Source organism: Solanum dulcamara, chromosome 5 (assembly GCF_947179165.1).
Source record: "Solanum dulcamara chromosome 5, daSolDulc1.2, whole genome shotgun sequence".
NCBI lineage: Eukaryota > Viridiplantae > Streptophyta > Magnoliopsida > Solanales > Solanaceae > Solanum > Solanum dulcamara.
Window position 1 is genome coordinate 1,874,917 of NC_077241.1, and position 24,640 is coordinate 1,899,556.

The 24,640-nt window shown below is 31.6% G+C and overlaps 3 protein-coding genes across 3 annotated transcripts; all 3 read left to right on the plus strand.

The window, feature by feature from the left end:
* The first annotated feature begins 1,863 nt into the window (after positions 1-1,863).
* On the plus strand, positions 1,864-6,029 carry LOC129888705 (ACT domain-containing protein ACR8-like). Its single transcript, XM_055963682.1, has 7 exons — positions 1,864-2,391; positions 2,713-2,758; positions 3,286-3,400; positions 3,486-3,553; positions 3,767-4,333; positions 4,745-4,849; positions 4,959-6,029. The coding sequence occupies exons 1-7, from the start codon at positions 2,309-2,311 to the stop codon at positions 5,319-5,321; spliced, it is 1,347 nt and encodes a 448-aa protein (XP_055819657.1). The 5' UTR covers positions 1,864-2,308; the 3' UTR covers positions 5,322-6,029.
* Positions 6,030-14,849: 8,820 nt separating this feature from the next.
* LOC129888706 (AT-hook motif nuclear-localized protein 1-like) lies at positions 14,850-19,612 on the plus strand. Its single transcript, XM_055963683.1, has 5 exons — positions 14,850-15,403; positions 16,947-17,014; positions 17,353-17,484; positions 18,026-18,187; positions 19,057-19,612. The coding sequence occupies exons 1-5, from the start codon at positions 15,010-15,012 to the stop codon at positions 19,288-19,290; spliced, it is 990 nt and encodes a 329-aa protein (XP_055819658.1). The 5' UTR covers positions 14,850-15,009; the 3' UTR covers positions 19,291-19,612.
* Positions 19,613-21,120: 1,508 nt separating this feature from the next.
* On the plus strand, positions 21,121-24,197 carry LOC129888707 (uncharacterized). The gene is made up of 8 exons (XM_055963684.1): positions 21,121-21,226; positions 22,168-22,295; positions 22,397-22,453; positions 22,596-22,688; positions 22,913-22,991; positions 23,130-23,254; positions 23,479-23,622; positions 23,708-24,197. The coding sequence occupies exons 2-8, from the start codon at positions 22,170-22,172 to the stop codon at positions 23,948-23,950; spliced, it is 867 nt and encodes a 288-aa protein (XP_055819659.1). The 5' UTR covers positions 21,121-21,226; positions 22,168-22,169; the 3' UTR covers positions 23,951-24,197.
* Positions 24,198-24,640: the final 443 nt, after the last annotated feature.

Sequence of the window (24,640 nt, forward strand, 5' to 3'; positions counted from 1 at the left end):
TACATCAAATTCTAATAGTCATAATGATTAACAATCCAAAAATATTTTTAAAATATTTAAATAAATTATGATTAAAGAAAATATTGTTCGATTGTCCAAATAGTAACTAATTAAGACAAACAAATTAAACGGAGAGAGTATGTAAACCATATTAATTACAATATTAAGCCATGTTAATTGCCACCCCTAATTTCCCTAATCATTCCTCCAATAAAATTGGCTTATTTTTTTTAAATAAAATGAAGGGAAAATAGCGATTTTGGTCTATGTTTTATTGCATAATTTCAGTTTTAGTCTCTGTATTATTTGACTATGCACATTTCACCTTCAATTATTTAAAGCGTGCGATTTTGGTCCTTAAAGTTAATAAATTTTAACTATTTAATAAAATGATTATTTAAAAATACATAAATTAAAATAAATTGAAGGGTTGGTGATTCTAAATACTTGAAGAATTATGCGTATAAAAAAATAAATTTAATAAAAATTAAATGTTAGACTTTTTAAAAGATTGAAAGTTGTTTGGATGTCCACCTAATAATCCTTTCAAAAGTAATCGTATTTGATCTTGATTAATCACTACTAAAAAAGAGCAAGAACGAGTTCCTAATGAATCAAAAACAGTGCAAACAGAGAAGCAAATAGGATCATTTTATATATTTAAAATCATCATTCTAATTGTATATTTTTAAAAATATATAAAATATTTTAATTTTATATACATAATTCTTCAAGCATTTAGAATCATCAATTCTTTATTTTATTTTATATATTTTCGAATAATTATTTTTGTTAAATAATTAACTTTTGTTAACTTCATGGACCAAAGCCACACACCTCAAATAATTGAAGATTAAATGTGCAAAGTCAAATAATATATGAATTAAAACTGGAATTATACAATAATTCAGGAATTAAAATCGATATTTCCCTAAAATAAAAAATAAAATATATGCTGAAGTGTCCCTAGGCTGCCACGTGGTTGCTTTTTTCCATATTGACAGTTCACTCGATTCTAATTAGTGGATTAGCAAATAAAGCAACTCGTTTCAAATAGTACACGTGGCGTATGAGGTGAAAATTTGCCCCTCGAAAAGTCATTTATGAATTATTATGATCCAATTTGATATCGGCAATTACTTAAATCTTTTTTGCATTACATAGGATATTATTTTATTTCCAAAAATATATTTTTGTTTCATATTGTAGAAGATGTGGTGATTTGTGTTACCTCAATAATCGCGGCTTTCAAAAATAATTTCTTTATCTTTATAAGATAATAGTAAAATTTGCGTATATTCTATTCTCTTAAAATCTCATCTATTAGACTATCTATTATATTATTGTTGTCGAAGAAGATGGGGAACTCTAATAGGAGCATCTTAAGCAAACATGTCACAATTTGTATTGTAATTTTTCCATATCAATTTATTAGGTTAAGGTAGGCAAAACAAGATTAGTTATGGCATCTAAGGGTGAGCACTGGTGATCAACGAAGTGAGTGAGAACCATCAAGTTTCATGTTTAAAATTTCAAAAATAAAAAATAACAGGTATTTTTTTCTGATATGTTTTAGATTTGATAGATTGAATTACCTGGTACATATTATTTAGTTGAGATATGCACAAGTTGATCGAATGCCACAATTAAAAAAAAAACATAGGCATGGCATGTGACACACTCATATAATAGTATTTAATAACATGTCAACTTTATATATTTTTCCATAGTCAACTAATTCTTAAAATTAAAATGAAGAAGGTCAAACAATTAAGTGATCAATAATTAGCAAAAAAAATAAATAATATTCCATATAAATAGGGGTGTGTACATGGAAGAAAAATGAACAAAGAATACCAAAAACAAGAAACGCCATTTACTCTGAGAGAGAAAAGTAGAAGGATTTTACAAGGTCGTTAATGGTGGAATTGAGCTGATTCAGTGAAGAAATTTTCTCATTTTCTGAAAAGGGGTTCTGAAATTGTTTGTTTTGAAGCCAAATCCTTCTTCAATTTCTTCATTTTTATCCTTATTTTCGTCTCTGGTGCTGAAGGAAATTCAACAGTCAATGGTGGAGTTGAGCTTTTTCAGTCAAAAAAGATCTCATTTTCCGTAAAGGGGTTTTGAAATTGTTTGTTTGAAACTGAACCCACCGCCATTTTCTTCCTTTTGATCCTCTTTTTTGTCTCTGGTGTTGAAGGGAATTCAATTCCAGTGAGGGGTTTTGAAGTTATTTGTTTTGAAACTGAACACTTGTTCAATTTTATCCTCTATTTTTGGTCTTTGGTGTGCTGATTGAAAGTTGAAAATGAAATTCAACACAGAAGATATGGAGTGGCCTACTTTTTTGGATGAATATGAAAAACTTGTTTTTCGAATGACTACTCCCAGGTTAGCCTCGAACTTCTTCGGGGCGTTTGATCATGAAAAATTGTGAACATTTGGAAAAAAAAAGTATTTTGGAGTTGTGTTTGACCATGAATACAAATTGGAGTTGCTTTTGAATTTTGAATTTTGGTGAGTAATTTGGAGTGAAAAAAATGAAAATAATTCTATGGTCAAACGTGTTTTCTGGAGTTAACTCTGACAAAAAGTGAAAAAAATTCATGGTCAAATGCATTCGAATCATGTTTCATAACTTGAATTTGATATTTTTCCATTTTTGTTTGAAGTACTGCTTTTTCTGATTAGTCTTTGTGACTTCTACTGCAGGGTCATGATCGATAACTCTAGTTGTTCAAACGCCACTCTTGTTAAGGTAATTCACATTTGCTGTAATCTTTGAATCTTTTTTATTCAGTCAATAATTACCTTCATTGTTCAACTAGTCGAGGACAAGTTTATCATAGTTAGATTTCGTAGATGATCACTCAACTAATAGTTATAATGTTAGAAAGTCACTTTCTTTGTTCACGAATATTAGAATCAAGAAGAAATATGAGTTTATAAGATAATAAGTATTAGTAGTTGAGTGACCATATGAGAATCCCATGTATTCAACTAGTCGAGGACAAGTTTATCATAGTTAGATTTCGTAGATGATCACTCAACTAATAGTTATAATGTTAGAAAGTCACTTTCTTTGTTCACGAATATTAGAATCAAGAAGAAATATGAGTTTATAAGATAATAAGTATTAGTAGTTGAGTGACCATATGAGAATCCCATGTATTCGTTCGGATTAAGAATACAAGTTACATAGGTGGAGAATTTATATAAAATGATAGTTAAATCCATCTTAAGTAGTACTAATCTTTTCAAATTTGATGTTGTGATCATGTACAGATTGATAGTGCGAGGAAACATGGAATTCTTCTTGAAGCAGTTCAAGTTCTCACGGATTTGAACCTTTCAATCAAGAAAGCTTACGTCTCCTGTGATGGTCGGTGGTTTATGGATGGTGAGCTGAGCTCAATTCGTTGAACGTTTTGGTTTACGAGAATTTTTATTGATTCGTTGTCGTTTGGATTAATTTTGATCTGCAGTTTTTCATGTTACTGACTTGGATGGAAACAAGTTAACGGACAAACGAGTCATCAATTACATCGAACAGGTATATAGCTAGAATTTTAACAGTAAATCCATTGCATACTACGTTATGTCGATCCGTTATTTACCTTGATATCAAATTTTCTTGAAATGGATATGGCTACTTGGTGGAGATTTTTCAAAATATACTAAAATTACCGTATCAGTTTAACATAGAATATGAAGATACTTGATGAGTGTTTATACTAAATTTAAGCTTTTTGCTAATGTTAAACAGTCGCTTGGGACAATACATTATGCAAGTTCAAAGAGCTACAATGGCTTGACAGCTCTGGAATTAACTGGGACAGATCGAATTGGCCTTTTATCGGAAGTCTTTGCTGTACTGTCAGATTTACAATGCAATGTAGTTGAAGCTAAAATGTGGACTCACAATGGTCGTAATGCCTCCCTGATATATGTAAAGGAAAGCCAGTCGGGGTACCCAATTGAGGATTCGCAGAAGATTGACAGAATTGAAGCCCGCTTAAAGAGCGTGCTTAAGGGGGATAATGATGGTCGAAGTGCTAAAACATCAGCGTCTTTGGCTGTCACACATACAGAAAGAAGACTTCACCAAATGATGTTTGCAGACCGCGATTATGAAAGAAAGCCAGTCCTTAGGACTAGCAATGATACCCCAATGGTATCGGTGTTGAACTGCTTGGAAAAGGGTTACTCCGTGGTAAATATTCAGTGCAAAGACCGAACTAAGCTTCTATTTGATGTCGTTTGCACGTTAACAGACATGCAGTATCTTGTGTTCCATGCCACAATTGATTCAGCTGGGGACAGGGCATACTTGGTATATATTCCTTTACCTTCTTTATCTCGCTTTTTTTGTTTCTCTAAGGCATAATACATTACAGACACTCAAACTTGGTGTCGATTGTAAGCACTCCAACTTTGATATGCACATCTAGACACCTCAACTCATGTCCGTTATGTCAGTTGAACACTCCAACTTACAAAATGATCATCTAGACACCTCCAAAATTTATGTCTCGCGTAAGTATCGGGTGTCCACGAGACATAGTAGGGACGAGTTGGGATTATTTCGTTGTCAATTAAGACCAAGTTGAGGTGTTTAGATTTGCATACTCAAAGTTGGAGTGCTTGAAGCCAAGTTTGAGTATGTGTTTATGTATTATGCCTTTCTTTAATGATATTCAGTTAATGTGCATTTTGCTCATGTTTTTTTAAGTTCTCGTCTCAGGAATTCTTCATTAGGCATACAGATGGAATCCCTATTAGTTCAGATGCTGAAAAGCAACGTGTGATTCTATGTCTACAAGCTGCAATCGAAAGAAGAGCATCCGAGGTATTCGTCTGCTTCTCTCTTTTACTATGTGAAAGAAACGCTTAATTATAACTTTCATAAAGAGTGTTTAGAATATGTTTCCAACATAGTACTCCAATTTTGATCACAGGGAGTGAGGCTGGAACTATCCACCGGAGACAAACAAGGATTATTGGCTGATGTAACTAGAACATTCCGGGAAAATGGCCTAAGCGTGACGAGGGCTGAGATATCAACCACAGGGGATTCGGCTCTAAATATATTTTACTTAACAGATGCGATGGGGAATCCAGTCGATTCAAATATCATTGAGTCTGTTAGGGGGGAAATCGGATGGAGTAACTTGAAAGTGAAGGAATTGCCATTGATCAATCATCAAACAGTTGATAGAAACGGGCCCGTGGTGGGTGTAGGTGGGGCTGTGTTGCTGTCACTTGGCAACATATTTAGAAGGAATCTTTACAGCTTGGGGTTGATCAAGTCGTTTTCTTGATGTAAGAAAAATGAATCTTCTCATACCAACTTACCAAAAAGAAGAATACGAGAAGTTCATATTCCTCCGAATTCAGACTTTGGAAGCCTCAAAGGACAACCTAATTTCAAGTGGCATGTGTACATAGCTTAAGGATTACTGTAAAGTGATTCATTGTTCAAGAAAAATGAGTAGCTTTCGGAGAATCCGATACACATCCCAATGGTATTTTTGAAGAGTCTGAGCAACATAGGGTGGATGGTATTCGGGGCCACTTAGCCCACCATATTCAATAGTTACAAACAGTTAGCATTTGAAACATGATGTACGAGACAACCCCTCGATTTCAAGCAAGTTGGGGTCGGCCACATGAATTTCCATTGTCCATGACGCTCAATTTAAGCATGCAAGAGGATGGGTATACAACAAGGACGTCTCAAACTTCAACCAACTTGAGATCAGCTACATGAATCTTTACTGATTATGTCGCTACACTTTAGCATATGGTGGAGGGATATACAACAAAAACACCTTTGTTCTCAAGCCATTGGGATCGGCTATATGAATCTTCATTGTCTGTGTTGTTCCATTTATAAGCAGGCAAAAGGGTCCACAAACAGTGATATATAGTAGGACGGTTAGGCTATAGACAAAGTTGTTGGTTTCAGACATACTGTATATCTGTAAATATCCACTATTTTTAAATGCTAAATCTTATGTTTGACTTCATTTTTTTATGCTTATAATTCTGGATGTTATCCATATGGTTCTTAGAGGAAGAATATAGTCTTGTAAAGTAGTATATTTTATTTGATGAAATTCAATGTATTGCAATCACTTATGTCAATCCATTGACATTTTATTTTTGACATTTTGATTAATTTTAACATTTACTCAAGTTTCAACTTTCAATAGTACGTAACAATCACAAAGGGTAGATGAGATTTTGGGTTGGAATTTTCTTTTACACGAAGTGCTAAAACCAGCTTTCTATGATGCGAGTCTTGATTAGTCAGCTTAGTGAGTTTCGGACGCTAGATGATACTAAGCTTCGGACGCTAGATGATTAGAACTTGAGCTCCTGAAATGAAGTTCTGACGCAACTCCGTACCGACGCCTCACTACTACTTTCATTTTTCAATTAATTAACGTCGCCCAATTAATGTCGCCCAAATATGACTAATACTATAATAAGAACGGAACTCATACTTCTAACTCTTCCCCGAACTCTCACAAATAATACAATATTTAGGAGTGACACTCTTTTGATGGGCAGAGCTAAAATCTCTGAAATGAGATTTTGGATTCAAATCTTATATGCTTGCTTCTGTCCTTATTCAAAACTCAAAATTTCCTTCTTTTTTCCCTTCTTCTCCTTCTTCTTTTAGAGATGATATAATACAAAAGGTGTTTTTTTTCAAATTGACAAATAAATATTTTCTTAAAGATGATTCTTTAATATTTTGCAAATTGACTTAATAAGTTTGTTCCCCCTGTCGGCAGGCCTATGTAAATGAATTATTTTCTTTTATTTAAGCAATATTATTTTATTTTATATAACTTTTAAAATATTAAAAACATCAAGTTCATTGAACAATTCCTATGTGGTGATGTGGAACTTCAAAAAAGGTAAGTAAAGTTCAATTTATGAGAAAAATTTTGATGTAATTTCCTTCGTGAAATTAACTTTTCAACTTAATAAAATTAACGATAAGATTTTATTGTTTTAGCAATAAAAGGTTATCACTAGTTTTTTTTTTCTTTTTTAAGTCTAGGTGAATGTTGCTTCTTACTAATTTCAAGGAATCTTTTAGATCCTTCAATTTGGTATCTTACCACTTCATACCTATAAAAACTTGGGTCGCGAATACTATCCCTAATTTGTAGGTTCAATTTTTACTAGGTGCACAAGCTGCCTAATTTCTTAAAATTAAATTCTCTGTTGGTGTACAGTTACTACTTTTTAAAAAAATCATTAGAATAACTTAAAACTTTTTTCCTTGATGTTTGTATTTGCACTCTAATTCACACATTTATATTTTCATTTTTCGAACCCCTAATTGAAAATCTTAGATTCGCCATTGATTACAACCAAGGTGGAGTTAGAGTATGACTTATGGATTTAGTCTAATTTTAATAGTTTTGGTTTAAATTTGATATTTATCTTGAAATATTCATTAAATGTGTATAAATTATCAATATCTTAATAAAATTAGACTCTCAAATTCGTTAATTTCAAATTCTTACTATCTATCTATATAATAATAATAGTTTTCTTGGATGATGTATGTGACTATCTATCTATATAATAATAGTTTTCTTGGATGATGTATGTATAGGTTGTAATGGATAGAAGGGCATCTTCTATAAATAATGTTCCAAAAGGATGCTTTTGTCTTTTGTTTTATTTGTTCCAAATTAGTGGCTTTCATATGATCTCTTACATGTCAAATGTTATTGTATCTTTTAACACACAATGCATTCCATCCTTTTCTAGACAATAGCAAAGCACTTTTTGAGTATTGTTTAAGAAGTTAATTATGATCAACTCAGAATAACTCATTAGAGATCTCGAATTTGAATTCGAAAAATAAAAAAATTTGATAAAAAATGTTTTCCTCTTTAATGAATTATACATGGAGTGAATCTTAATTAGTCACGCTAATGCCGAATACTAAATGGTTATACAAATAAATTGAAAAAATCAATGGGAAAGTTCCAAATACACAACTTTTATTTTTATTTGTACTTTTTGTGGCCGTTTCTCGTGGCAGGCCAACACATGCACTATTGAAATAACTTGTGTTAGGGCAGATGTTCCTATGAATGCCCTTTTTTTGTAGCAATAGCACTTTTTGACCACTTTTTGATCTTGACTTTGATTAAAATAGTCATTAAGTTTCAACGTCTTCAGAGTTTCATTCACAATAATGACTATGTCTTAATTACATAACTAAAAAGTGTTTTTTTGTGAATTTCACCCCTTATTTCAACATTACTATAGAGTTCTTATACAGTAATGTTACACAAATCTTATAGTGTTACATCTTATTTCTATTCTTTTTAAAATTACAAAAAATCATTAAAATTTAAGAATTTTGGATACATAACTTAATGTCTCGATATATTGTGTCCCGATTTCAGATACATCATTCAGTGTCCCGATACATCGCATCCCAATACATACCTTTGTTGATACAAAACAAACTTGTCCCTATACGTCGCGTAAGAGTGATGTATCTGAGAATAGAATAGTGTAGCAATTTTTATAATTTTTTCAAACATAGAAAATTTTAAAAAATATAGTAAAATAAGTTGTGTATTTAGATAATTTTTTTCTTTTTATATTTGTTCAAATCACAAATTATATACTTTACCAGGCTTCATTTGGAGATTTCTTGGGTCAGGTCCATCACTAAAGTGGTTGGGCCTTACTATATTGGATCAATAACATGTTTGAACCAATTCCTTTGTGGTGAATTGTAACTAATGTCCTTGCATGTAGGGCTGTACAGGACAAACCGATAAACCGCACCAAACCGACAAACCGAACCAAACCGGAAAAAAAACCCGACTAGTGGTTTGGTTTGACTTGGTTTGGTGTTTGAAAAAAAAACCCGACCATTATAGGGTTGATTTGGTTTTAACTAAAAAAAGTCAAACCGAACCCAAACCGACCCGATTATAGATATACTACTTTTAAATTATGTTATACATAAAAATATTTATTAAAATGTAATTTATAAATATTTTTTTAAAATTTTTCATAATTTTTGTTTTCTTTCTTACATTTAGATTTGGACTTGAGAAGGTCATCTAAATAATATACAAAAAAAACCATCTTATAAAGTTATATTATAAAGTTAAAACTAGAACTCTTTTTAAGAAGCACTGCTCTGTGCTTTTTATTAGATACTATGAAAAATCCGAGAAACCCGAAAAAACCCGAAAACCCGAAAAAACCCGAAAAATCCGAGAAAAATTGATATCGAAAAACCCGACTTTTATTGGTTTGGTTTGGTTTATAGATTTAATAACCCGACACAAATGGTTTGGTTTGGTTTGTAAAAAATCCGAACCAACCCGGTCTATGTACACCCCTACTTGCATGATTTGCTTATCTTGTGAAAAAAAAATCAAGAATTATATCTCACTTTATTTTTTATTTTTTATAATGTTGTGTGTACCTTCACTAATTTCATCCCGTATTTATTTTTTTCCATTAATATATGTATTAGATAGTTTTATCCACTAAAGCTGAGATATATGGAGAAATTATATAAACAATTTTTCTTCTACTTAAAATTGAACTTTGTTCTTTTATGATTTTTCAAACTTCAACGACCGTTAGAGTACACCTTGCATGCCTTTTAAAATAATTTGAAGTTTAGGTGTTCTCATCTCAAGCATTGTACTTGGAAAACAATTTTTATTTACGTTAATTATCTAATATTTAGAAATCATTAAGTCAATCAATCCAGATTTTCCCTGGTTCGAATGATCTTGATTGTGTTTTGGAGCATAAAGTGTCCTATCTAATAACTTAATATAAAGCTTTATTCTAGTCCAAAAAATATGTTCTGGTATGAAAGGGGGAAGCATTTTTTATTTTAAAAAAAATCATACTGAGGCTCGAATCTAACATTTACATCAAAATTAGAAAATTTATAGTCATCCACCACAATTCTTAAAAATATAAAAAAATTATTCACAAGAAATGTTGCACCAGACCAATGAATATATATAACAATATTTTTGCATATAAACTTTTATCATTTAATCAATAATTAAACATATGTATTTTGTGACTCTTGAGATTATACTACTTTGATTTGGTGCAAGCATTGAATATGAATAATCTAAGAATAATATATTATCTTGACAATTATATAAAAATATACTAATGACAAGTTGATTTTTTAAAAAATTGATCGTTATAATAAAAAATTAATACAACAAGAACTACAACACAATCAATATAATTTCATAAAATATTATCATGTTCTATAAACAAATGAAATTATTACATTAATGTTGTGAATTAGGTTGCAAGACTTTTAAAGTGGTCACTTATATTGATGGTACAATATAATTTAAATATTTTTGGTAGAAACACAAGGATGCTAAATTCCCAAGTGGTAATTAAAGTAATAATTGAGTATTTAAATTATTATTTTTCTTGAAAATTAAAGTTGGAGGTCCTCAAAAGCTTTATCAGGATATTTAAATTTTTATAAGATTTTTAATTATTTTTTAATCCTTTCCACTTGCACCCATGATATTGGAATTTGCAAGAACTATAAGTCATGTTCAATTACCCAAAAAAAGAATATGGACAAATAATAAAATATAGGCCATAATACCTTTAAATGTACTAAAATATTTTTTTTAAAATAAAAGGAGCAAGTAAATGGATACATATTTTACATAATCTTTCTTAGTCCACTTATCACTATAGACTAAATATTACGAAATTTTTAAAAAATATACAACACAATACAATACATTACATCTACGTAATTATATTTCAGCTACATTTTTTTGTAACGGTATTTATATACTTAGTATATGTATTATATAATAGTATATACTTACCGTAAATATTATATAAATCTTATATGAAAGTTTATAAGAGATATAAGCTTTCATAGTGTTATATAAAATTATATATGATCTCCATCATAATTTATATGATATAGTTTGACTTGGGATGAAGTTTAAGAAAAACAAAACCTTTTAAAATTTGTGGTCTAAAATAAGTCATATATATTAATGACTATAAATTATTTCATTAAGGATAAAATTTATATTTTAAAATTAAATTATTATTAAATATAGAAATATTATTTTTTTCTCAGACGGACTAAGAAGAAAAATAAAACATAAAAATTAAAACAAAAGAAATAATATTATAAGAACTTATAGAAAAGCTAAATTTCATCTCCAATGATCTTCAATCCACGAAACACCATAAAAAAAGATACTAAAACATATCTCCAAATAACCCAAATCTTCATCGAATACATTTAAATTTAACTCCAACTTCAAACTGTTATTCCAAATGAATCATATCATAAATTTGTCAATAAATTACAAAACTCATTTGTCAGTTTTCAATCTTTTAAAAATAACTCTTATGGAATTTAAAATTTTCACTTTAATACACTCAATAATGTTTATATTTATAATAACAAACATAAATATTAGTTTCAATCAGTTTTTAAGCATCAAAAAACAAAAATCAAAACCACAAATTAAGAAATTATTACAATCCTTGGTATTTTAAATTATATACAAAATAAGTTAAATAGGATAAGATCTGAAAATCTGAACTAATTTTAATTATATTAATTTAGTAGTTTAATCATTTTCGAAGAAGAATAGTTATTATCGAAAACTATTTACATTATATTATAATAATTTCAAAAAAAAATAATAATTACTTCCCCCCTCCCCCCCCCCCCCCCCCAATACTGGCTTTATTGTTGGTCAACTTTAGTGGTCCCACAAAATGACATTTTTCTCCATTATAATAAATAAGGAGCATCAATTATCAACCTTGTGAATTGATTTTTCTTAAAATTAGATTAACATCAAATATTAACATTAATAATATTGCCATCTTTGATAAAAATTTAATATTATCAAGTAATCATGATGACCACATACTGATTCCTTTTGTTTTATTTTATGAAAATGATATGATTTCTACTAACTAATTCAATCTATTAATTAAGCAATATTTAAAGGTTGTAGTTTATCAAAATTGCTAAAAAATTATTGTACTTTGGGGCTTGCTTTTATTACAATGAAAGAGATTTTTTTATTTCTGGCGTAGAATATTATTTGAGGTCAAGTATTTGATGATGGAATAGATGAGATTTCTTTATGTCATTCATTAATTAAATTTTTTTGATTCAAATCATGAAAAAATATATTAAAAAAATGGCAGAGGTAGAATTAACATAAAAATAACGGGTTTAGCAAAATTCAGTGGCGACATCAAATTTTTTGTCAAGAATGTTCAATAGTTAAAATATATGTGTAACAAGTGATTTTTGACCTATGTATGCTATAATTTTCTATGTACGTAGTATGCCGATGAATAGTATTCAATCCACTACCATTCAATCTATGTGATTGAGTCGAGCTAACTTTCGATTGAGGATTACCATTGCCCTCAGCCTGTCGCTCGGCCCGGGCGCCCATGAGGTGTGGTTCGGGTTCAAAACAAAGACAAATACACATAAAAGCCAACGAAATTGCTTGATAGCATTAATTTCCTCCGTTAATTGCTATTATATACCCTATCTTTTGGAATTTGAAAAAAAAATAATCTTTGTTTTCGAAATATTGAAAAGGTAAAAACTATAATACATCATTATTCATTAATATACTCATAAAACTACATCTATAATATAATTTATTTAAAACTTTTAAACCCATAAATCCTAATTACAAGAGTGTCAATTCTACACTGTCTTAGCTTTAATTTATTTAATATTTTAGTTTAATATACTTATATTTTAAGATTTTTAATGCTACACTTATTATACTATTAAAATTATAGATTAAGATATAATATTTAATGATATCACGTTCTTCAGTAAAGTTTTATTTTTCGCATTGAAAATATTATATTCTGATAAATTTCGAAAGTTTGACTAAAATTCCTCTTTTCTCACAACTTTCTCTCCTCTAATATTTACCAGTTTACACGTACTTAAAAAGTTAAAAGGAGAGCCTGAAGCTAAAAATAATTTATCAACACAGATTGTGGTACGGTAGTAAAACTATTTCATTTTTAATCACGGTCTCGAATTCGAGATCTGAATATGAAAAAAATCCGAATAGGACTTGCAGTACAAAATTCAAATTTTATTGGGATTTCAAAAACTTCGGATACCAAATGAAAATCTGAAAAAAAAAACACTAAAATAATTTCATACCCAAAAGAATAAAGAAAAAAAAAGTAATGAAATAATTAACTACGTGCACTCAGAAAACTGTACACTAGTGATGTAAGAAGCAAAAAGAGGATTAATATTAACCAGAAAAATGGAAAATAAGACCAGAAAAAAGAAGTAATAAGTGGAAAATAAGATATAATAATTCACAAGCAAGAAAAAATAATAATTAAAATTTAATTTATGTAGTGGAGTTTTAAACCGACGTTTTTCTTTTTGGAAATTATACAAAAGTAAAAAATTAAAAATGCGTCTGTTCTAAAAATTTATATATTTTTCACTCATAAAATAAAATACAAAAAAATAATCCTAATATGCTTACTCTTTTAAATAATTGCTTTTCACAAAAGTTTGTCTGTGTAATTTATTTATTTTTTCCCAAAAATTGTCACTGAGAATCTCTCTTCTTTTACTTTTTCTTCCTTCACTATTTATAAGTCAAATCATATAACATTTTTCTTTTAAAAAACTAACAACAATAACATATTTAATATTTTAATATTTTTTTAAAATATAATACTATTTATGAGAAAAGCATAGGTTCACGTAAATTCGACAACCCTCTTCTCCATATGTTATTGCTTCCATCCAATTCTTCCTCGATCTACTTTTATCCCTTATCAAATCTTTCATTTATCAACTTCTCGTATCTCTTCATTGAAGCATCTGTATTTTTTTTTCCACATTTCTGAATTATCTCAATAAAAAATATATAACATATTTCTCTCTTATTTTTGCTAATTAGCTCTATCATTTCATATGCATACGTTTTGTCTTTATTTGCTTACCACAAAAAAAAAATTAAATAACAAAGCAATAATGGATGGGAAATAATATTTATTTTTTGATATAAAATACAAAATGTTGGGGTATTTATTTTATTATTTTTCTCCTTCTTTTATTTTAATTTTTATTTTTTTAAGAAAAAGGAGAGAGAGTAATGGTTGTCTTCATGCCTTGGCAACCTAATTTCACTTTTCCCAACTACAAACTTTTTAATTTATTTTTTAAAAAAAAATTCAAAAATTTCTTTTTCACCGGACTCCAAATATTTTCTTAACCACAATACATAATTTCCCTGCTTTCCATAATTAATTAATTAATTACCTAATATTTTAATAATTTCTTTTTTCTTGTCATTATTATTATTATTTCCTTCAATTACGATTCGGACAATCTGAAGAAAGTTAGGAAAAATAAGGAAATCCAAATTACCCTTTTTTTTTTCTTTTCTTCTTTTCACTCTACGAAAACTCCATTTTTCACATTTTCTCATCACTTATTTTAGCTAAAAATTCAATCTTTATTTCTCAAAAATAGCTAAAAATTCATAATTTTTTTCCTCTTCTGATTCTTCCCCATTTAGTTCCTTTCTGTTCTCTGTTTTGCTCTGTTTTTTTTTTCCTTCCTCTAATTTGAAAATAACCAAAAAAAAATTAAAAAAAGGAGAAAATGAACAACTTCATCTTTTTCCCAGTTTAATCCATGTGTATTTCTTTTTCAGCTGGTAAAGATTTCAAAAATATTTAATCTTCATTTTTTATTTTTGATTATTTTGAGTTCTGGGTACTTGTTTTTTTTTCAGTCTATTTTTAATATATTTTTATTTATTTTTTTGAAAATTTTTGAGTGATTTTGCTGTTTTCATTTTAGGAAAATGATGGTTTTTTGAGTATAAGGTAAAAATATTTTTTTTTTGTGATTTTCTTGGTGATTTTTTTTATTTTTGAAAAAATATTAATATGAGTATCAGTGGAGTAACAGTGGTGGGATCAGATGCACCATCAGATTACCATGTGGCACCTAGGACCACTGAAAATCCTAGTCAAGTTTCTGGATCAGCACCTCAAATAATGTCTATTTCACCAACTCCGGTCACCGGCGCAGTCGCCGGCGGAGCCGCCGGTGCCGGAGCACTGGCTATAGTGAAGAAGAAGAGAGGTAGACCAAGAAAGTATGGACCAGATGGGGTAGCTGTACCATCTACGGCGGCGGCGCTTTCTCCGAAGCCGATTTCGTCGGCGCCTCCCGTGTCGTCGCCGGTGATTGATTTCTCGTCGGAGAAACGGGGGAAAATCCGGCCGGTTGGGTTAGTTAGTAAGCCTCATATGCCTAAGTTGGAGATTGAAAATTCAGGTAAAGATTTAAACTTTTTGGAAATGTTTAGTTAGTATTGGATTAATATGTCATGCACTAAGCTTCCACTATGTTATTAGTGTCGTAGCTACATCGAAAAAATATATTATACGCAAGGGCGGAGCTAGAACCTTAGTAACTTTTCGTCAACTAATGTATTTTGTATTAAGAAGTTTATTAAATATGTATAAATATTAAGTTTAGAACCAGTTATTAACACTTGAAATCGTTGTTATAAAATTCAGATTAAAATTCTGACTTTGCCTTGATTATACATATAGGTCAAAAACTACTTATATATTTTTAACAACTTTTAGCAAAAAATTCTAGTTTTGCCATTGTGTTATTATGGGTAGGGTCGGGTGAATGATCGGACCACATCGAGTTTATTGTATGCAATCTTAGCCTGCATTTTTATAAGTAGACGTGTATGTATCATATAATCCATGGATTCAATTAAATGTAACGTTTTGATGTAGGTCATGTATACGCGTGTGTGTGTGCACGCCATGTGTGTGAAATATTTCGATATACTAAACTCCCATTATGTTGTTAGTGGTGTAGCTACATAGGCTTCATCGAAAAAATATATTATACATATATGTTAAAAACTATTATTTTTATAGATATATATGAAATTTTTGAACATTCTAGCTTCACCACGGTCTTATTTTAGATATAAATATTAAATTTAGAGCAAAATTTCTAGCTTCGTCAGAGTCTTATGTTTTGGGTTTGGAGAATTGTATGCAGTTTTAGCCTGCATTCATGCAATTAGACACGTATGTAGCACATAATCTCTGGATTCAATTGAATGCAACATTGCGATGCAGGTCATATAAACTTGTGTGCGCACGCCAACACGTGTGTGGACCACATTGATTCTATTGTGTGCAGTTTTAGCCTGCATTCATGCAAGTGGACATGTATGTAGCATATAATCTATGGGTTCAATTGTATGCAACACCTCGATCCAGGTCATAGGTTCAATTGTATGCAACGTTTCGATGCAGGTCATGTACATGTGTGTAAAAAGTCAATAATTTTTCAAACAAATATTAAATTTTGCACTCATAATTTAGTTAGTAATTAAGCCTCATATGGCTATGATGGATGTTGAAAATTTAGGTAAAGATATAAACTTTTTTACTTTTTATTTAATGGTTGATGTAATTTGTTTGTATGTGTTGATGCTCTTGAACTATATAAACAGGAAGAAAAAAAAGGTGTTTAGTTAGTTCAGTGCACTAAGCTCTTGTTATGCCTAGGGTTTAGTGAAGGGTCAGACCACATTATAGCATATAATCAATGGGTTCAATTGAATCCAACATTTCTGTACAGACTGTAAATATATATGTATAAAGTCACTAAAATTTCGACAAATATTAAATGTTTAATTGAACAATATAATTAATTGAGCTTTGTTTTATCTTCTTCTGATTTTCCTTGCATGTGGAAATATATTCTAAATGTGAATGAGCTTTTTAGTAACAGGTGCGAAAGCGTTTTGAAGGTGATTTAATGTTTGAATTTTTTTCTGCAGGTGAATGGGTCTCATGCTCAGTTGGTGCTAATTTTACACCCCATATTATCACCGTCAATACTGGAGAGGTAAAAATGTTAAGCCAAATTCTGGTATACATATGTGATTTTTATGAGAATTTTGTTAGTTTTGGTGCTTCGCGTCAAGTCTTGATTATCATACAGACAGCCCTTTCTCTCTTTCAGTGTACGTACTGTATGAATTTCTTTCTTTCATATGGTACATAACAATGATATGCTATTCATTGCCAATCTGTTTCACATGATACTAGTACATCTCAAATTCTCAATAACTAAGTCATTTTTTCATGGACTAATTTCTCGTGGCAAGTGGCAGCCATTTTTATGGACTATTATATATTGAACTTCATTAAGATTGTTGATCGTTATTTTGGTTTTCTTTTTAGGATGTCACCATGAAGATTATATCATTCTCTCAACAAGGGCCTCGAGCAATATGCATTCTTTCAGCAAATGGTGTAATTTCAAGTGTTACGCTGCGCCAACCAGACTCTTCTGGTGGCACTTTGACGTATGAGGTGCTGCATCTAATTATTCTCTCTTATTATGGTTAATCTTATGATTCATACTGTTTAGTGTCAGCTTTACCTCTTTTCTTAATATGTGATCTTTTTGATCAGTTTAAAAGTTCTGTCCTCTTCTTCGATGGTTTAAAAGTGAAAGATCTTCAACAATTATCTTTACGTTTGTTTAAAATTTAAAGCGTATCTTCATAGTAGTGCCAAGTCAAATTAGACTAGATTATGAAGTTCGAGATATTGTGAAATTTATTATTCTTGTCTTGTTGCGAAGTTTAAGTCTAAATAGACGATAGTAAACGTACAAGTCTATCAAGTGGGAAACTTCATCTACTGACTATGGTAATGTAGAAGCCTTTATCTACTTGACTTTCAAGGCGTCGTTTAGTTCGGAAACAAAATCATGCTGGGATTATAATGCAAAGATTTGTGATACCGGGATCTTTTTTTCCTGTTTGGAAATTGATGAAAGGTGTTATGTTTGCTCATAAATGTCTGGCTGACATTTGTGCATAACCTTCATCTTCCGCTGTCCTTGCAGGGCCGGTTTGAGATACTGTCATTGACTGGATCATTTATGCCATCCGAGACGGGAGGAATGAGAAACAGATCTGGTGGAATGAGCGTTTCTCTAGCAAGCCCTGATGGACGTGTTGTTGGAGGTGGAGTTGCCGGTCTACTAGTTGCTGCCGGTCCTGTGCAGGTATCGTTTCTCCTAAGCTATTGTTGAGGCTAAAGAATGACATTGTGCATATTTCGACAATAATTTTTTAGTTGTATTCACTGATTTCACACGTTTAGTGTAGTTTGACCAGTCGTAGCATGTTATCTACTCTCTTTCGTAAGTTATCCACCCAAAACTAGGTAGTATTTTTCAAAACAGTAAAAAAAGTTCAAATTTACCCCCTTTATTCGACTTACCTTCCGTTATATTCTGCGGTCATTCATATGTTTGTTGTTAACAAATCGTATCGTATTTGCCCTTGATTTTGACGTCTCTCCAGTGTGGACTTAGTGGATTCCACCCACTATGGTTTAAAATTATCCTCCGTTATACTTGATGTTAGAGCTCTATTAGGGTCAAGTCCAAATTCGAGACAATTTGCTAACAGTAAGGACATGAATGATCTTAAAGTATTAACAAATAGAAAAATTAAGATATTTCGTACCGCAGAGAGGAATTTTTTCACCGATGGTAAGCAAAAATTAACCTCTTTTGACAAATATGAAGTGGTAATCTTGTGACGTTCCAGCCAAATTTTAAACCTTAGTAAAAAGTAAAGGGATGAATCTTGACCTTTTTCACGAAATATGTTTGACTCGTGGAATCCACTGAGTCCACACTTGAAGCTCCCTTAAGGTAAAGGGCAAATTCAAGACAAATTGCTAACAACGATGGTATGATTAGTTCCAAAGTACAACAACAACAACATATTCAGTGTAATCACACAGTGGTTCAAGGTATTCCGTATGGTAGAGGGATAATTTTGGACATTTTTTCCGAACAAATATGAAGTGTTATTCTGCTTCCACGAAATTACTATAATTTTTTCTTTTGTTGCTGTGAATCAGATTGTTGTGGGCAGCTTCCTTGCTGGAAATCAACATGAACAAAAGCCCAAGAAAAACAAATTGGAGCCTATAACAGCTGCTGTTGTTCCTCTATCTACTCCAGATATTGAAGAACCTTATAATCACTCTTCAGCAAAACCAACTATGCCCGCTTCCTCGATTAACTGGTCATCGTCGTTGGCACCTGACTCGAGAAATAAGCCAGCTGACATCAACGTAACGCTGCCTGCATAGTAGGGGTAAAACCTTTCCGTTCTTATTTGATCCTTCATTCTCACATCCATTTGTTGTTAACTTGTTTATCAACCTCGTGTCCCCGGGCATGTCATTTTCCGGTTGAGATATGTGTAGTCATCCGAACTAGTATTCATCGTAGTCCCCCCCACCCCCACCCCACCCGCCTCCCCCCAGTCGTTCGTTCGTTTTAGGATTTTTTATTAGATGTATAATTGGTCTCAGAAATGAATTTCATCTTTTAGTTAAAGGGTTTATGTTAAGTTTTAGCCAAGGTGAATTGATCCTCTTCTCTTGATGGAATGGGTGTAAATTATTATAATTGCCTGCATGAAAAGCAACCCCCCCTTCCTCGATTGATCGATATATTTTTTGGACCAAATTTATTTTTTCATACACGTGGCTATATCGTCTCTTCTCAGTTGAAGTGACGATTTTGATTTGACCAACTTCATAGTGTGACGGACGGTCTGTATAATGGTTGAGAACAAGTCCATTGATATATGGCTAATTGATTGCTAGTGATTTCGACTTCATGCAAAATGAACTGCAGCCTACAATCTGAAAAAAGAAAGAATTTTTGGGGTTAGCTCATCCTCGCGTGATTGCAATAATTTCGCAATATGTTAAATATCTTTTATCATGTATGGAAACATTTAGAGTATCGGGGGATTTAATAGCTCAGTTAGTTATATACTTGCATTTTTACCTTGTGGTGAAAGATTGATTCCTCACTTTGTAATTCCCTTTCCTACCCACGGTGTGATAAAAAACGATTACTTATTATTTTTTAGAGAAAAAACGTTAATAGTATCAAATTTTGACCATTTTTCTTGTGATCAATTTTCAAATTTACCCTAAATATCAGACATGATCCAACCATTTGAGATTCACTTTCTTAATCAACAAGGTTTTATTAAAATAAAAATAATCCAACATTAGCTTTCCTTGAGGGAATTACTTGCACCTTTCAGTACGTCTACCTTTGATATAATTTTACTCACGATTACTAGTAATGCCTTTCAATTGAAATACTAATAATTTCAATTTTTGTCAAACAATTAGTTTGAGAACGAAGTCACTATCGTATGACTAATAGATGATTATTAACGATTTTGCCTTACATGCAAATGAGTTGCAAACACGATTATGTACAATAAAAATAATTGAATCACACTATTATTAGATAATGTGTTTATTATTAGAGTTTACACATGTGAATTATAGACCCCAAAGTATATAATATACGTACATGTTGGATATTTTATAAATATTTTTGTCCTAAACATGTATCAATTGTAGCATTTTCTAAAATAAATATTTTTGAGTAATTATTTTTGGTTGCATGGGGCGTACCATTAATTTCCCTTTTTATTTAATTGCATAATTTTCTCTTCAAATGGGTTGATAGAACTTATGTTGCATCTGTAAAGGGGTAGGGAATAACTTATTGATATTATAATGTGAAAATATAAACTTATGTCCTACGAAAAAGAATATTGTTTGGAAAAGGACGAAGCTAAAGTAGGAGAGATATGGGGTCGGCCGAATTCAGTAGCTTTAATCCAAACCTTATATTTATCTTAAGAAATTTATTAATATGTGCAAATTATTAATTTAGAATCTAGTTTTAAAATAAAGCAAATCTCGAACTCATAAATTTTAAATTCTGGCTTAATATTTGTGTCCGGGTCAATAATTAAAGAGCAACACAAAATAAGGACAAAAATGTAAATGACATCGAAAAGGTTTGGGTTCACGGCCCAGTGGGTCTCATAGGCCCAAATTCTTTTTATCGAATTCTGAGCCCTTATTTGAGAACCCAAATTCAGATTATTCTTCAAATTATCGGCTTCTTCTCCGGCGAGAGTCACGATTCTCCGGCTGCTGCAAAACTCTAAACTCTCCATATTTTCCGGCAGATAAAATCAAACTTGTAAGTAACTTCTCTCTCTCTATCTTTTCCAGCAGCGATACTCGAACTTGTAAACCCAAAAAACCCTACCAAGCCAGACAACTGTTCCGTGAATTGTAATAATTTCCCCTTAGATTTAAGAATGCAAAAATTAGTGTAAAGAAAAGAGAACCTATAAAAGGTGTTTTCTAGAGTTGGAAAAAGAAAAAGAACGGTAGAAGTGTAAAGAGTGATTGAAAGAATAATATTTGTTGTTACTTGATAATTTTGTGCCGAGGGTCTATCAGAGAAAACCTCTCTACCTTCTCTACCTTCTCAATGGAGGGGTAAAGTCTATGTACGCATTACCCTCCCTAAACCCACTTGTGGGATTACACTGGGTTGTTTGTTGTTATTTGATAATTTTTTTGTTTCCTTCTCTTCCTCTAAAAATGAGAATTTATTTATGTATTGATGTAAATATGTCTTGTAGGAATTGATGTACTGTTTCTTCTAGTAATTGGTACAATTTGTTGGTATCAATGGTTTATGTAGTATTGTGTGTGTATGTGGTTCATATGTCAAAAGTCCGTCCTTCTTTCTTAAGTTATTGCCAAACAAATTTGGTGAGGAAGAACTTCTCTTATAGCTTCTAAGTATGTAAATTTTATCTAAAGAAGATTAACAAATCAATATTTGAATTCACACAAAAATAATTAGGTGCCTTGTCATAAGACACTAACCTCGAACTCTCTTTTTGGAATGGAGGAAGTAATTTATATTTCGAAACTTCATTATATGAATGGGAAAAGGGAGAGCATGAACTGAAAATATTTACCATTATATTTGAGTTTCCAAACTTGGGATTAAAAGTCATAAACTTCATATCATTTACTCTAATCCTTTTGCCAAGATTATGAACTGTTATAATCCTTCTGCAACTGTTATAAGGAGAGATTGCGTATGATTTCATTCACTTACAGAGATGGTAGGGCTATCTGTTGGAGAAAAGAACTTTATTAAGGGTGGTATTGCCCAGGATCTACGCAATGATGGTAGAAAACGGCTAACTTATCGACCAATTTATGTGGAAACAGGTGTTATTCCTCAGGTAGTGTTAGGTTCTGTTATATAGATAATAAAATTGTCGCCCTTAAGTGTTTCTTTTGCTACAACTCAAGCTTAGTATTAAACTTTATTGCTTCTTACAAGGCAAATGGATCTGCAAAAGTCAAGTTGGGTGCAACTGATGTTATTGCCAGTGTCAAGGTACTGTTATGATCTAGGCGTTGAAACACGTTTTCTACTTTACATTTTAGATTTAATGATGCTATCGTGATTTTCTTTAATAATCTCTGTACAATTTTGTCATGGAAGTTGTTTCAGTTGGCCTATTCAATTCTTATTGTAGGCGGAACTTGGAAAACCAAGTTTATCTCATCCTGACCATGGAAAGGTTTTTATTTACGTAGAGTGCAGTCCCACAGCAGAGCCATCATTTGAGGTGTGTACATGGATTCAGTTTACTTCTGAGTTTTCGTTTATCTGTTTCATAATTTTGTTAGAAAATTTGGTTCAAGCACCAACGTAAGTTCCTTCTTCATTTTCTATAATTGGCAATAACCTTTCTTATTCCGAACATAAAGGCGCACTGTAAATCTCTTCTTATGACATACCTCTGTTAGTATTTTATCAGTTTATCAGTTTCGATTATGTTGATTCATGCAGGGCAGAGGAGGTGAGGAATTGTCCACAGAGCTCTCGACAGCACTTGAGCGGAGTCTCTTGGGTGGTAAAAGTGGAGCAGGTATTTGAAAGGAAAATCCACACTTCTGTCTTAATAAATCCACGTTTCTGCTACTGGGAATGTTTCCAGCTATTGGTGTAAATGTTGCACTTATGCATCTCTCGAGTTGATAATCTTGTGATGTGTTTCATTTTGCAGGGGCTGGAATTGATCCGGCGTCTCTCTTGATCAAAGAAGGAAAGGTATGCTGGGATCTGTATGTCGATTGCCTTGTCATTAGCTCGGATGGAAATCTGCTGGACGCTCTAGGTGCTGCAATCAAGGTACATTCTAGCAACGTTTCCTCATCATGTACTAGCAAGGAAAAAGAGGGTGAAACTTGGTTCGACTGTTTTAGAGATGCTGTGATACTCGAGAATGCAACTCAAAAGCACTATTCCCCATATTCCGACTAATCTTAGAAAAAATTGCTACGGAAGATTGGATGATAGAAAGAAACCATATTCAGTTGATACATTCTAAGCAGTGATGACTGATGTTCTTCCAGGCAGCACTGAGCAATACTGGTATTCCGAGAGTTCAGTTTCGTGAAGCTGCTTCATCAGATGAGCACGCAGATGTGGATGTTAGTGATGAAGAATTTCTGCAATTCGACACCAGTGGAGTACCTGTCATAGTTACTTTGACAAAGGTAAACCAACCCTACTAATCTTGAATCCATTTTATACAACTGTTACTTATATCCAACGTGGATGTTTTCCTTTCAATAATTGCAGGTCGGAAGGCACTACATTGTCGATGCAACTTCAGAGGAGGAATCCCTAATGAGCTCAGCTGTTTCTATTTCTGTTAATAGACATGGACTAATATGTGGATTGACTAAACGAGGAGGTGCAGGGTTGGACCCTAGCGTCATACTTGACATGATATCTGTTGCGAAACATGTAAGTGAGCAGCTAATAAACAAACTTGATTCGGAGATAGAAGCCGCGGAAAGAGCAAATGAAGAGGAACCATGACATAGCTCAAGAATTACCTATATATTGTTGTTCATGTTATCATTTGTAAGAGTTAGACTTTTAGGACCCTTCAGAGAGTACATGAAGTTTTTCAATTTAGTTTTGAAGCAATTTGGAGTCTATTGTTTTGTTGATCAATCGTCGATGCTTATATACTGTTTCATTTATTAAATGATCTGGTGTATACTGTTTTGATTGAAAATGATCTTCAAGATCTTTATAAAGTAGGGATAAGGTCTACGTAACATATTATTCTCTCCAGACTCCATTAATGAAACTCGGTATGTTGTTTTTATTGTTGCTTTTGTCCTGGAATAATATTGTGCAAGTGGAAAATTCCAGATACTTTTCATTATGTTGACTCACATAAGTCAAGTAGATATCTAGATATTAATTTATGAAAGAAAATGGAATATGAAATAAGAATGATAATTTGTAATAAATAGATTAGAGTAGCTCAAGACATTACTTTTAACAATAGACAATCCTCTCATCGCAAAATAATTTTCGAATTATTATTCACTACAAGAACAATTCTTACAATATAATTCCTGCGTAACTATTCCTTGCATTAAAAGACAACAAGATAAAATCAATGGAATTACATTCTCATGTCATCTAAGTGACCATAAACTTGCACTCCACAAGACGAGAATTCACACGTTGACAATATTTACACTTCTATCATCA

What these genes read in the sequence shown, in the direction of transcription:
- LOC129888705 (XM_055963682.1), top strand. Translation starts at nt 2,309, where the DNA reads ATGAAATTCAACACAGAAGATATGGAGTGGCCTACTTTTTTGGATGAA. An exon ending in TTTCGAATGACTACTCCCAG is followed by an intron (nt 2,392 to 2,712) that starts GTTAGCCTCGAA and finishes CTTCTACTGCAG; the next exon opens with GGTCATGATCGATAACTCTA. An exon ending in TGGTCGGTGGTTTATGGATG is followed by an intron (nt 3,401 to 3,485) that starts GTGAGCTGAGCT and finishes TTTGATCTGCAG; the next exon opens with TTTTTCATGTTACTGACTTG.
- LOC129888707 (XM_055963684.1), top strand. Translation starts at nt 22,170, where the DNA reads ATGGTAGGGCTATCTGTTGGAGAAAAGAACTTTATTAAGGGTGGTATT. An exon ending in AAACAGGTGTTATTCCTCAG is followed by an intron (nt 22,296 to 22,396) that starts GTAGTGTTAGGT and finishes GCTTCTTACAAG; the next exon opens with GCAAATGGATCTGCAAAAGT. An exon ending in GGGTGGTAAAAGTGGAGCAG is followed by an intron (nt 22,992 to 23,129) that starts GTATTTGAAAGG and finishes TTCATTTTGCAG; the next exon opens with GGGCTGGAATTGATCCGGCG.
- LOC129888706 (XM_055963683.1), top strand. Translation starts at nt 15,010, where the DNA reads ATGAGTATCAGTGGAGTAACAGTGGTGGGATCAGATGCACCATCAGAT. An exon ending in GTTGGAGATTGAAAATTCAG is followed by an intron (nt 15,404 to 16,946) that starts GTAAAGATTTAA and finishes TTTTTTCTGCAG; the next exon opens with GTGAATGGGTCTCATGCTCA. An exon ending in TTGCTGCCGGTCCTGTGCAG is followed by an intron (nt 18,188 to 19,056) that starts GTATCGTTTCTC and finishes GCTGTGAATCAG; the next exon opens with ATTGTTGTGGGCAGCTTCCT.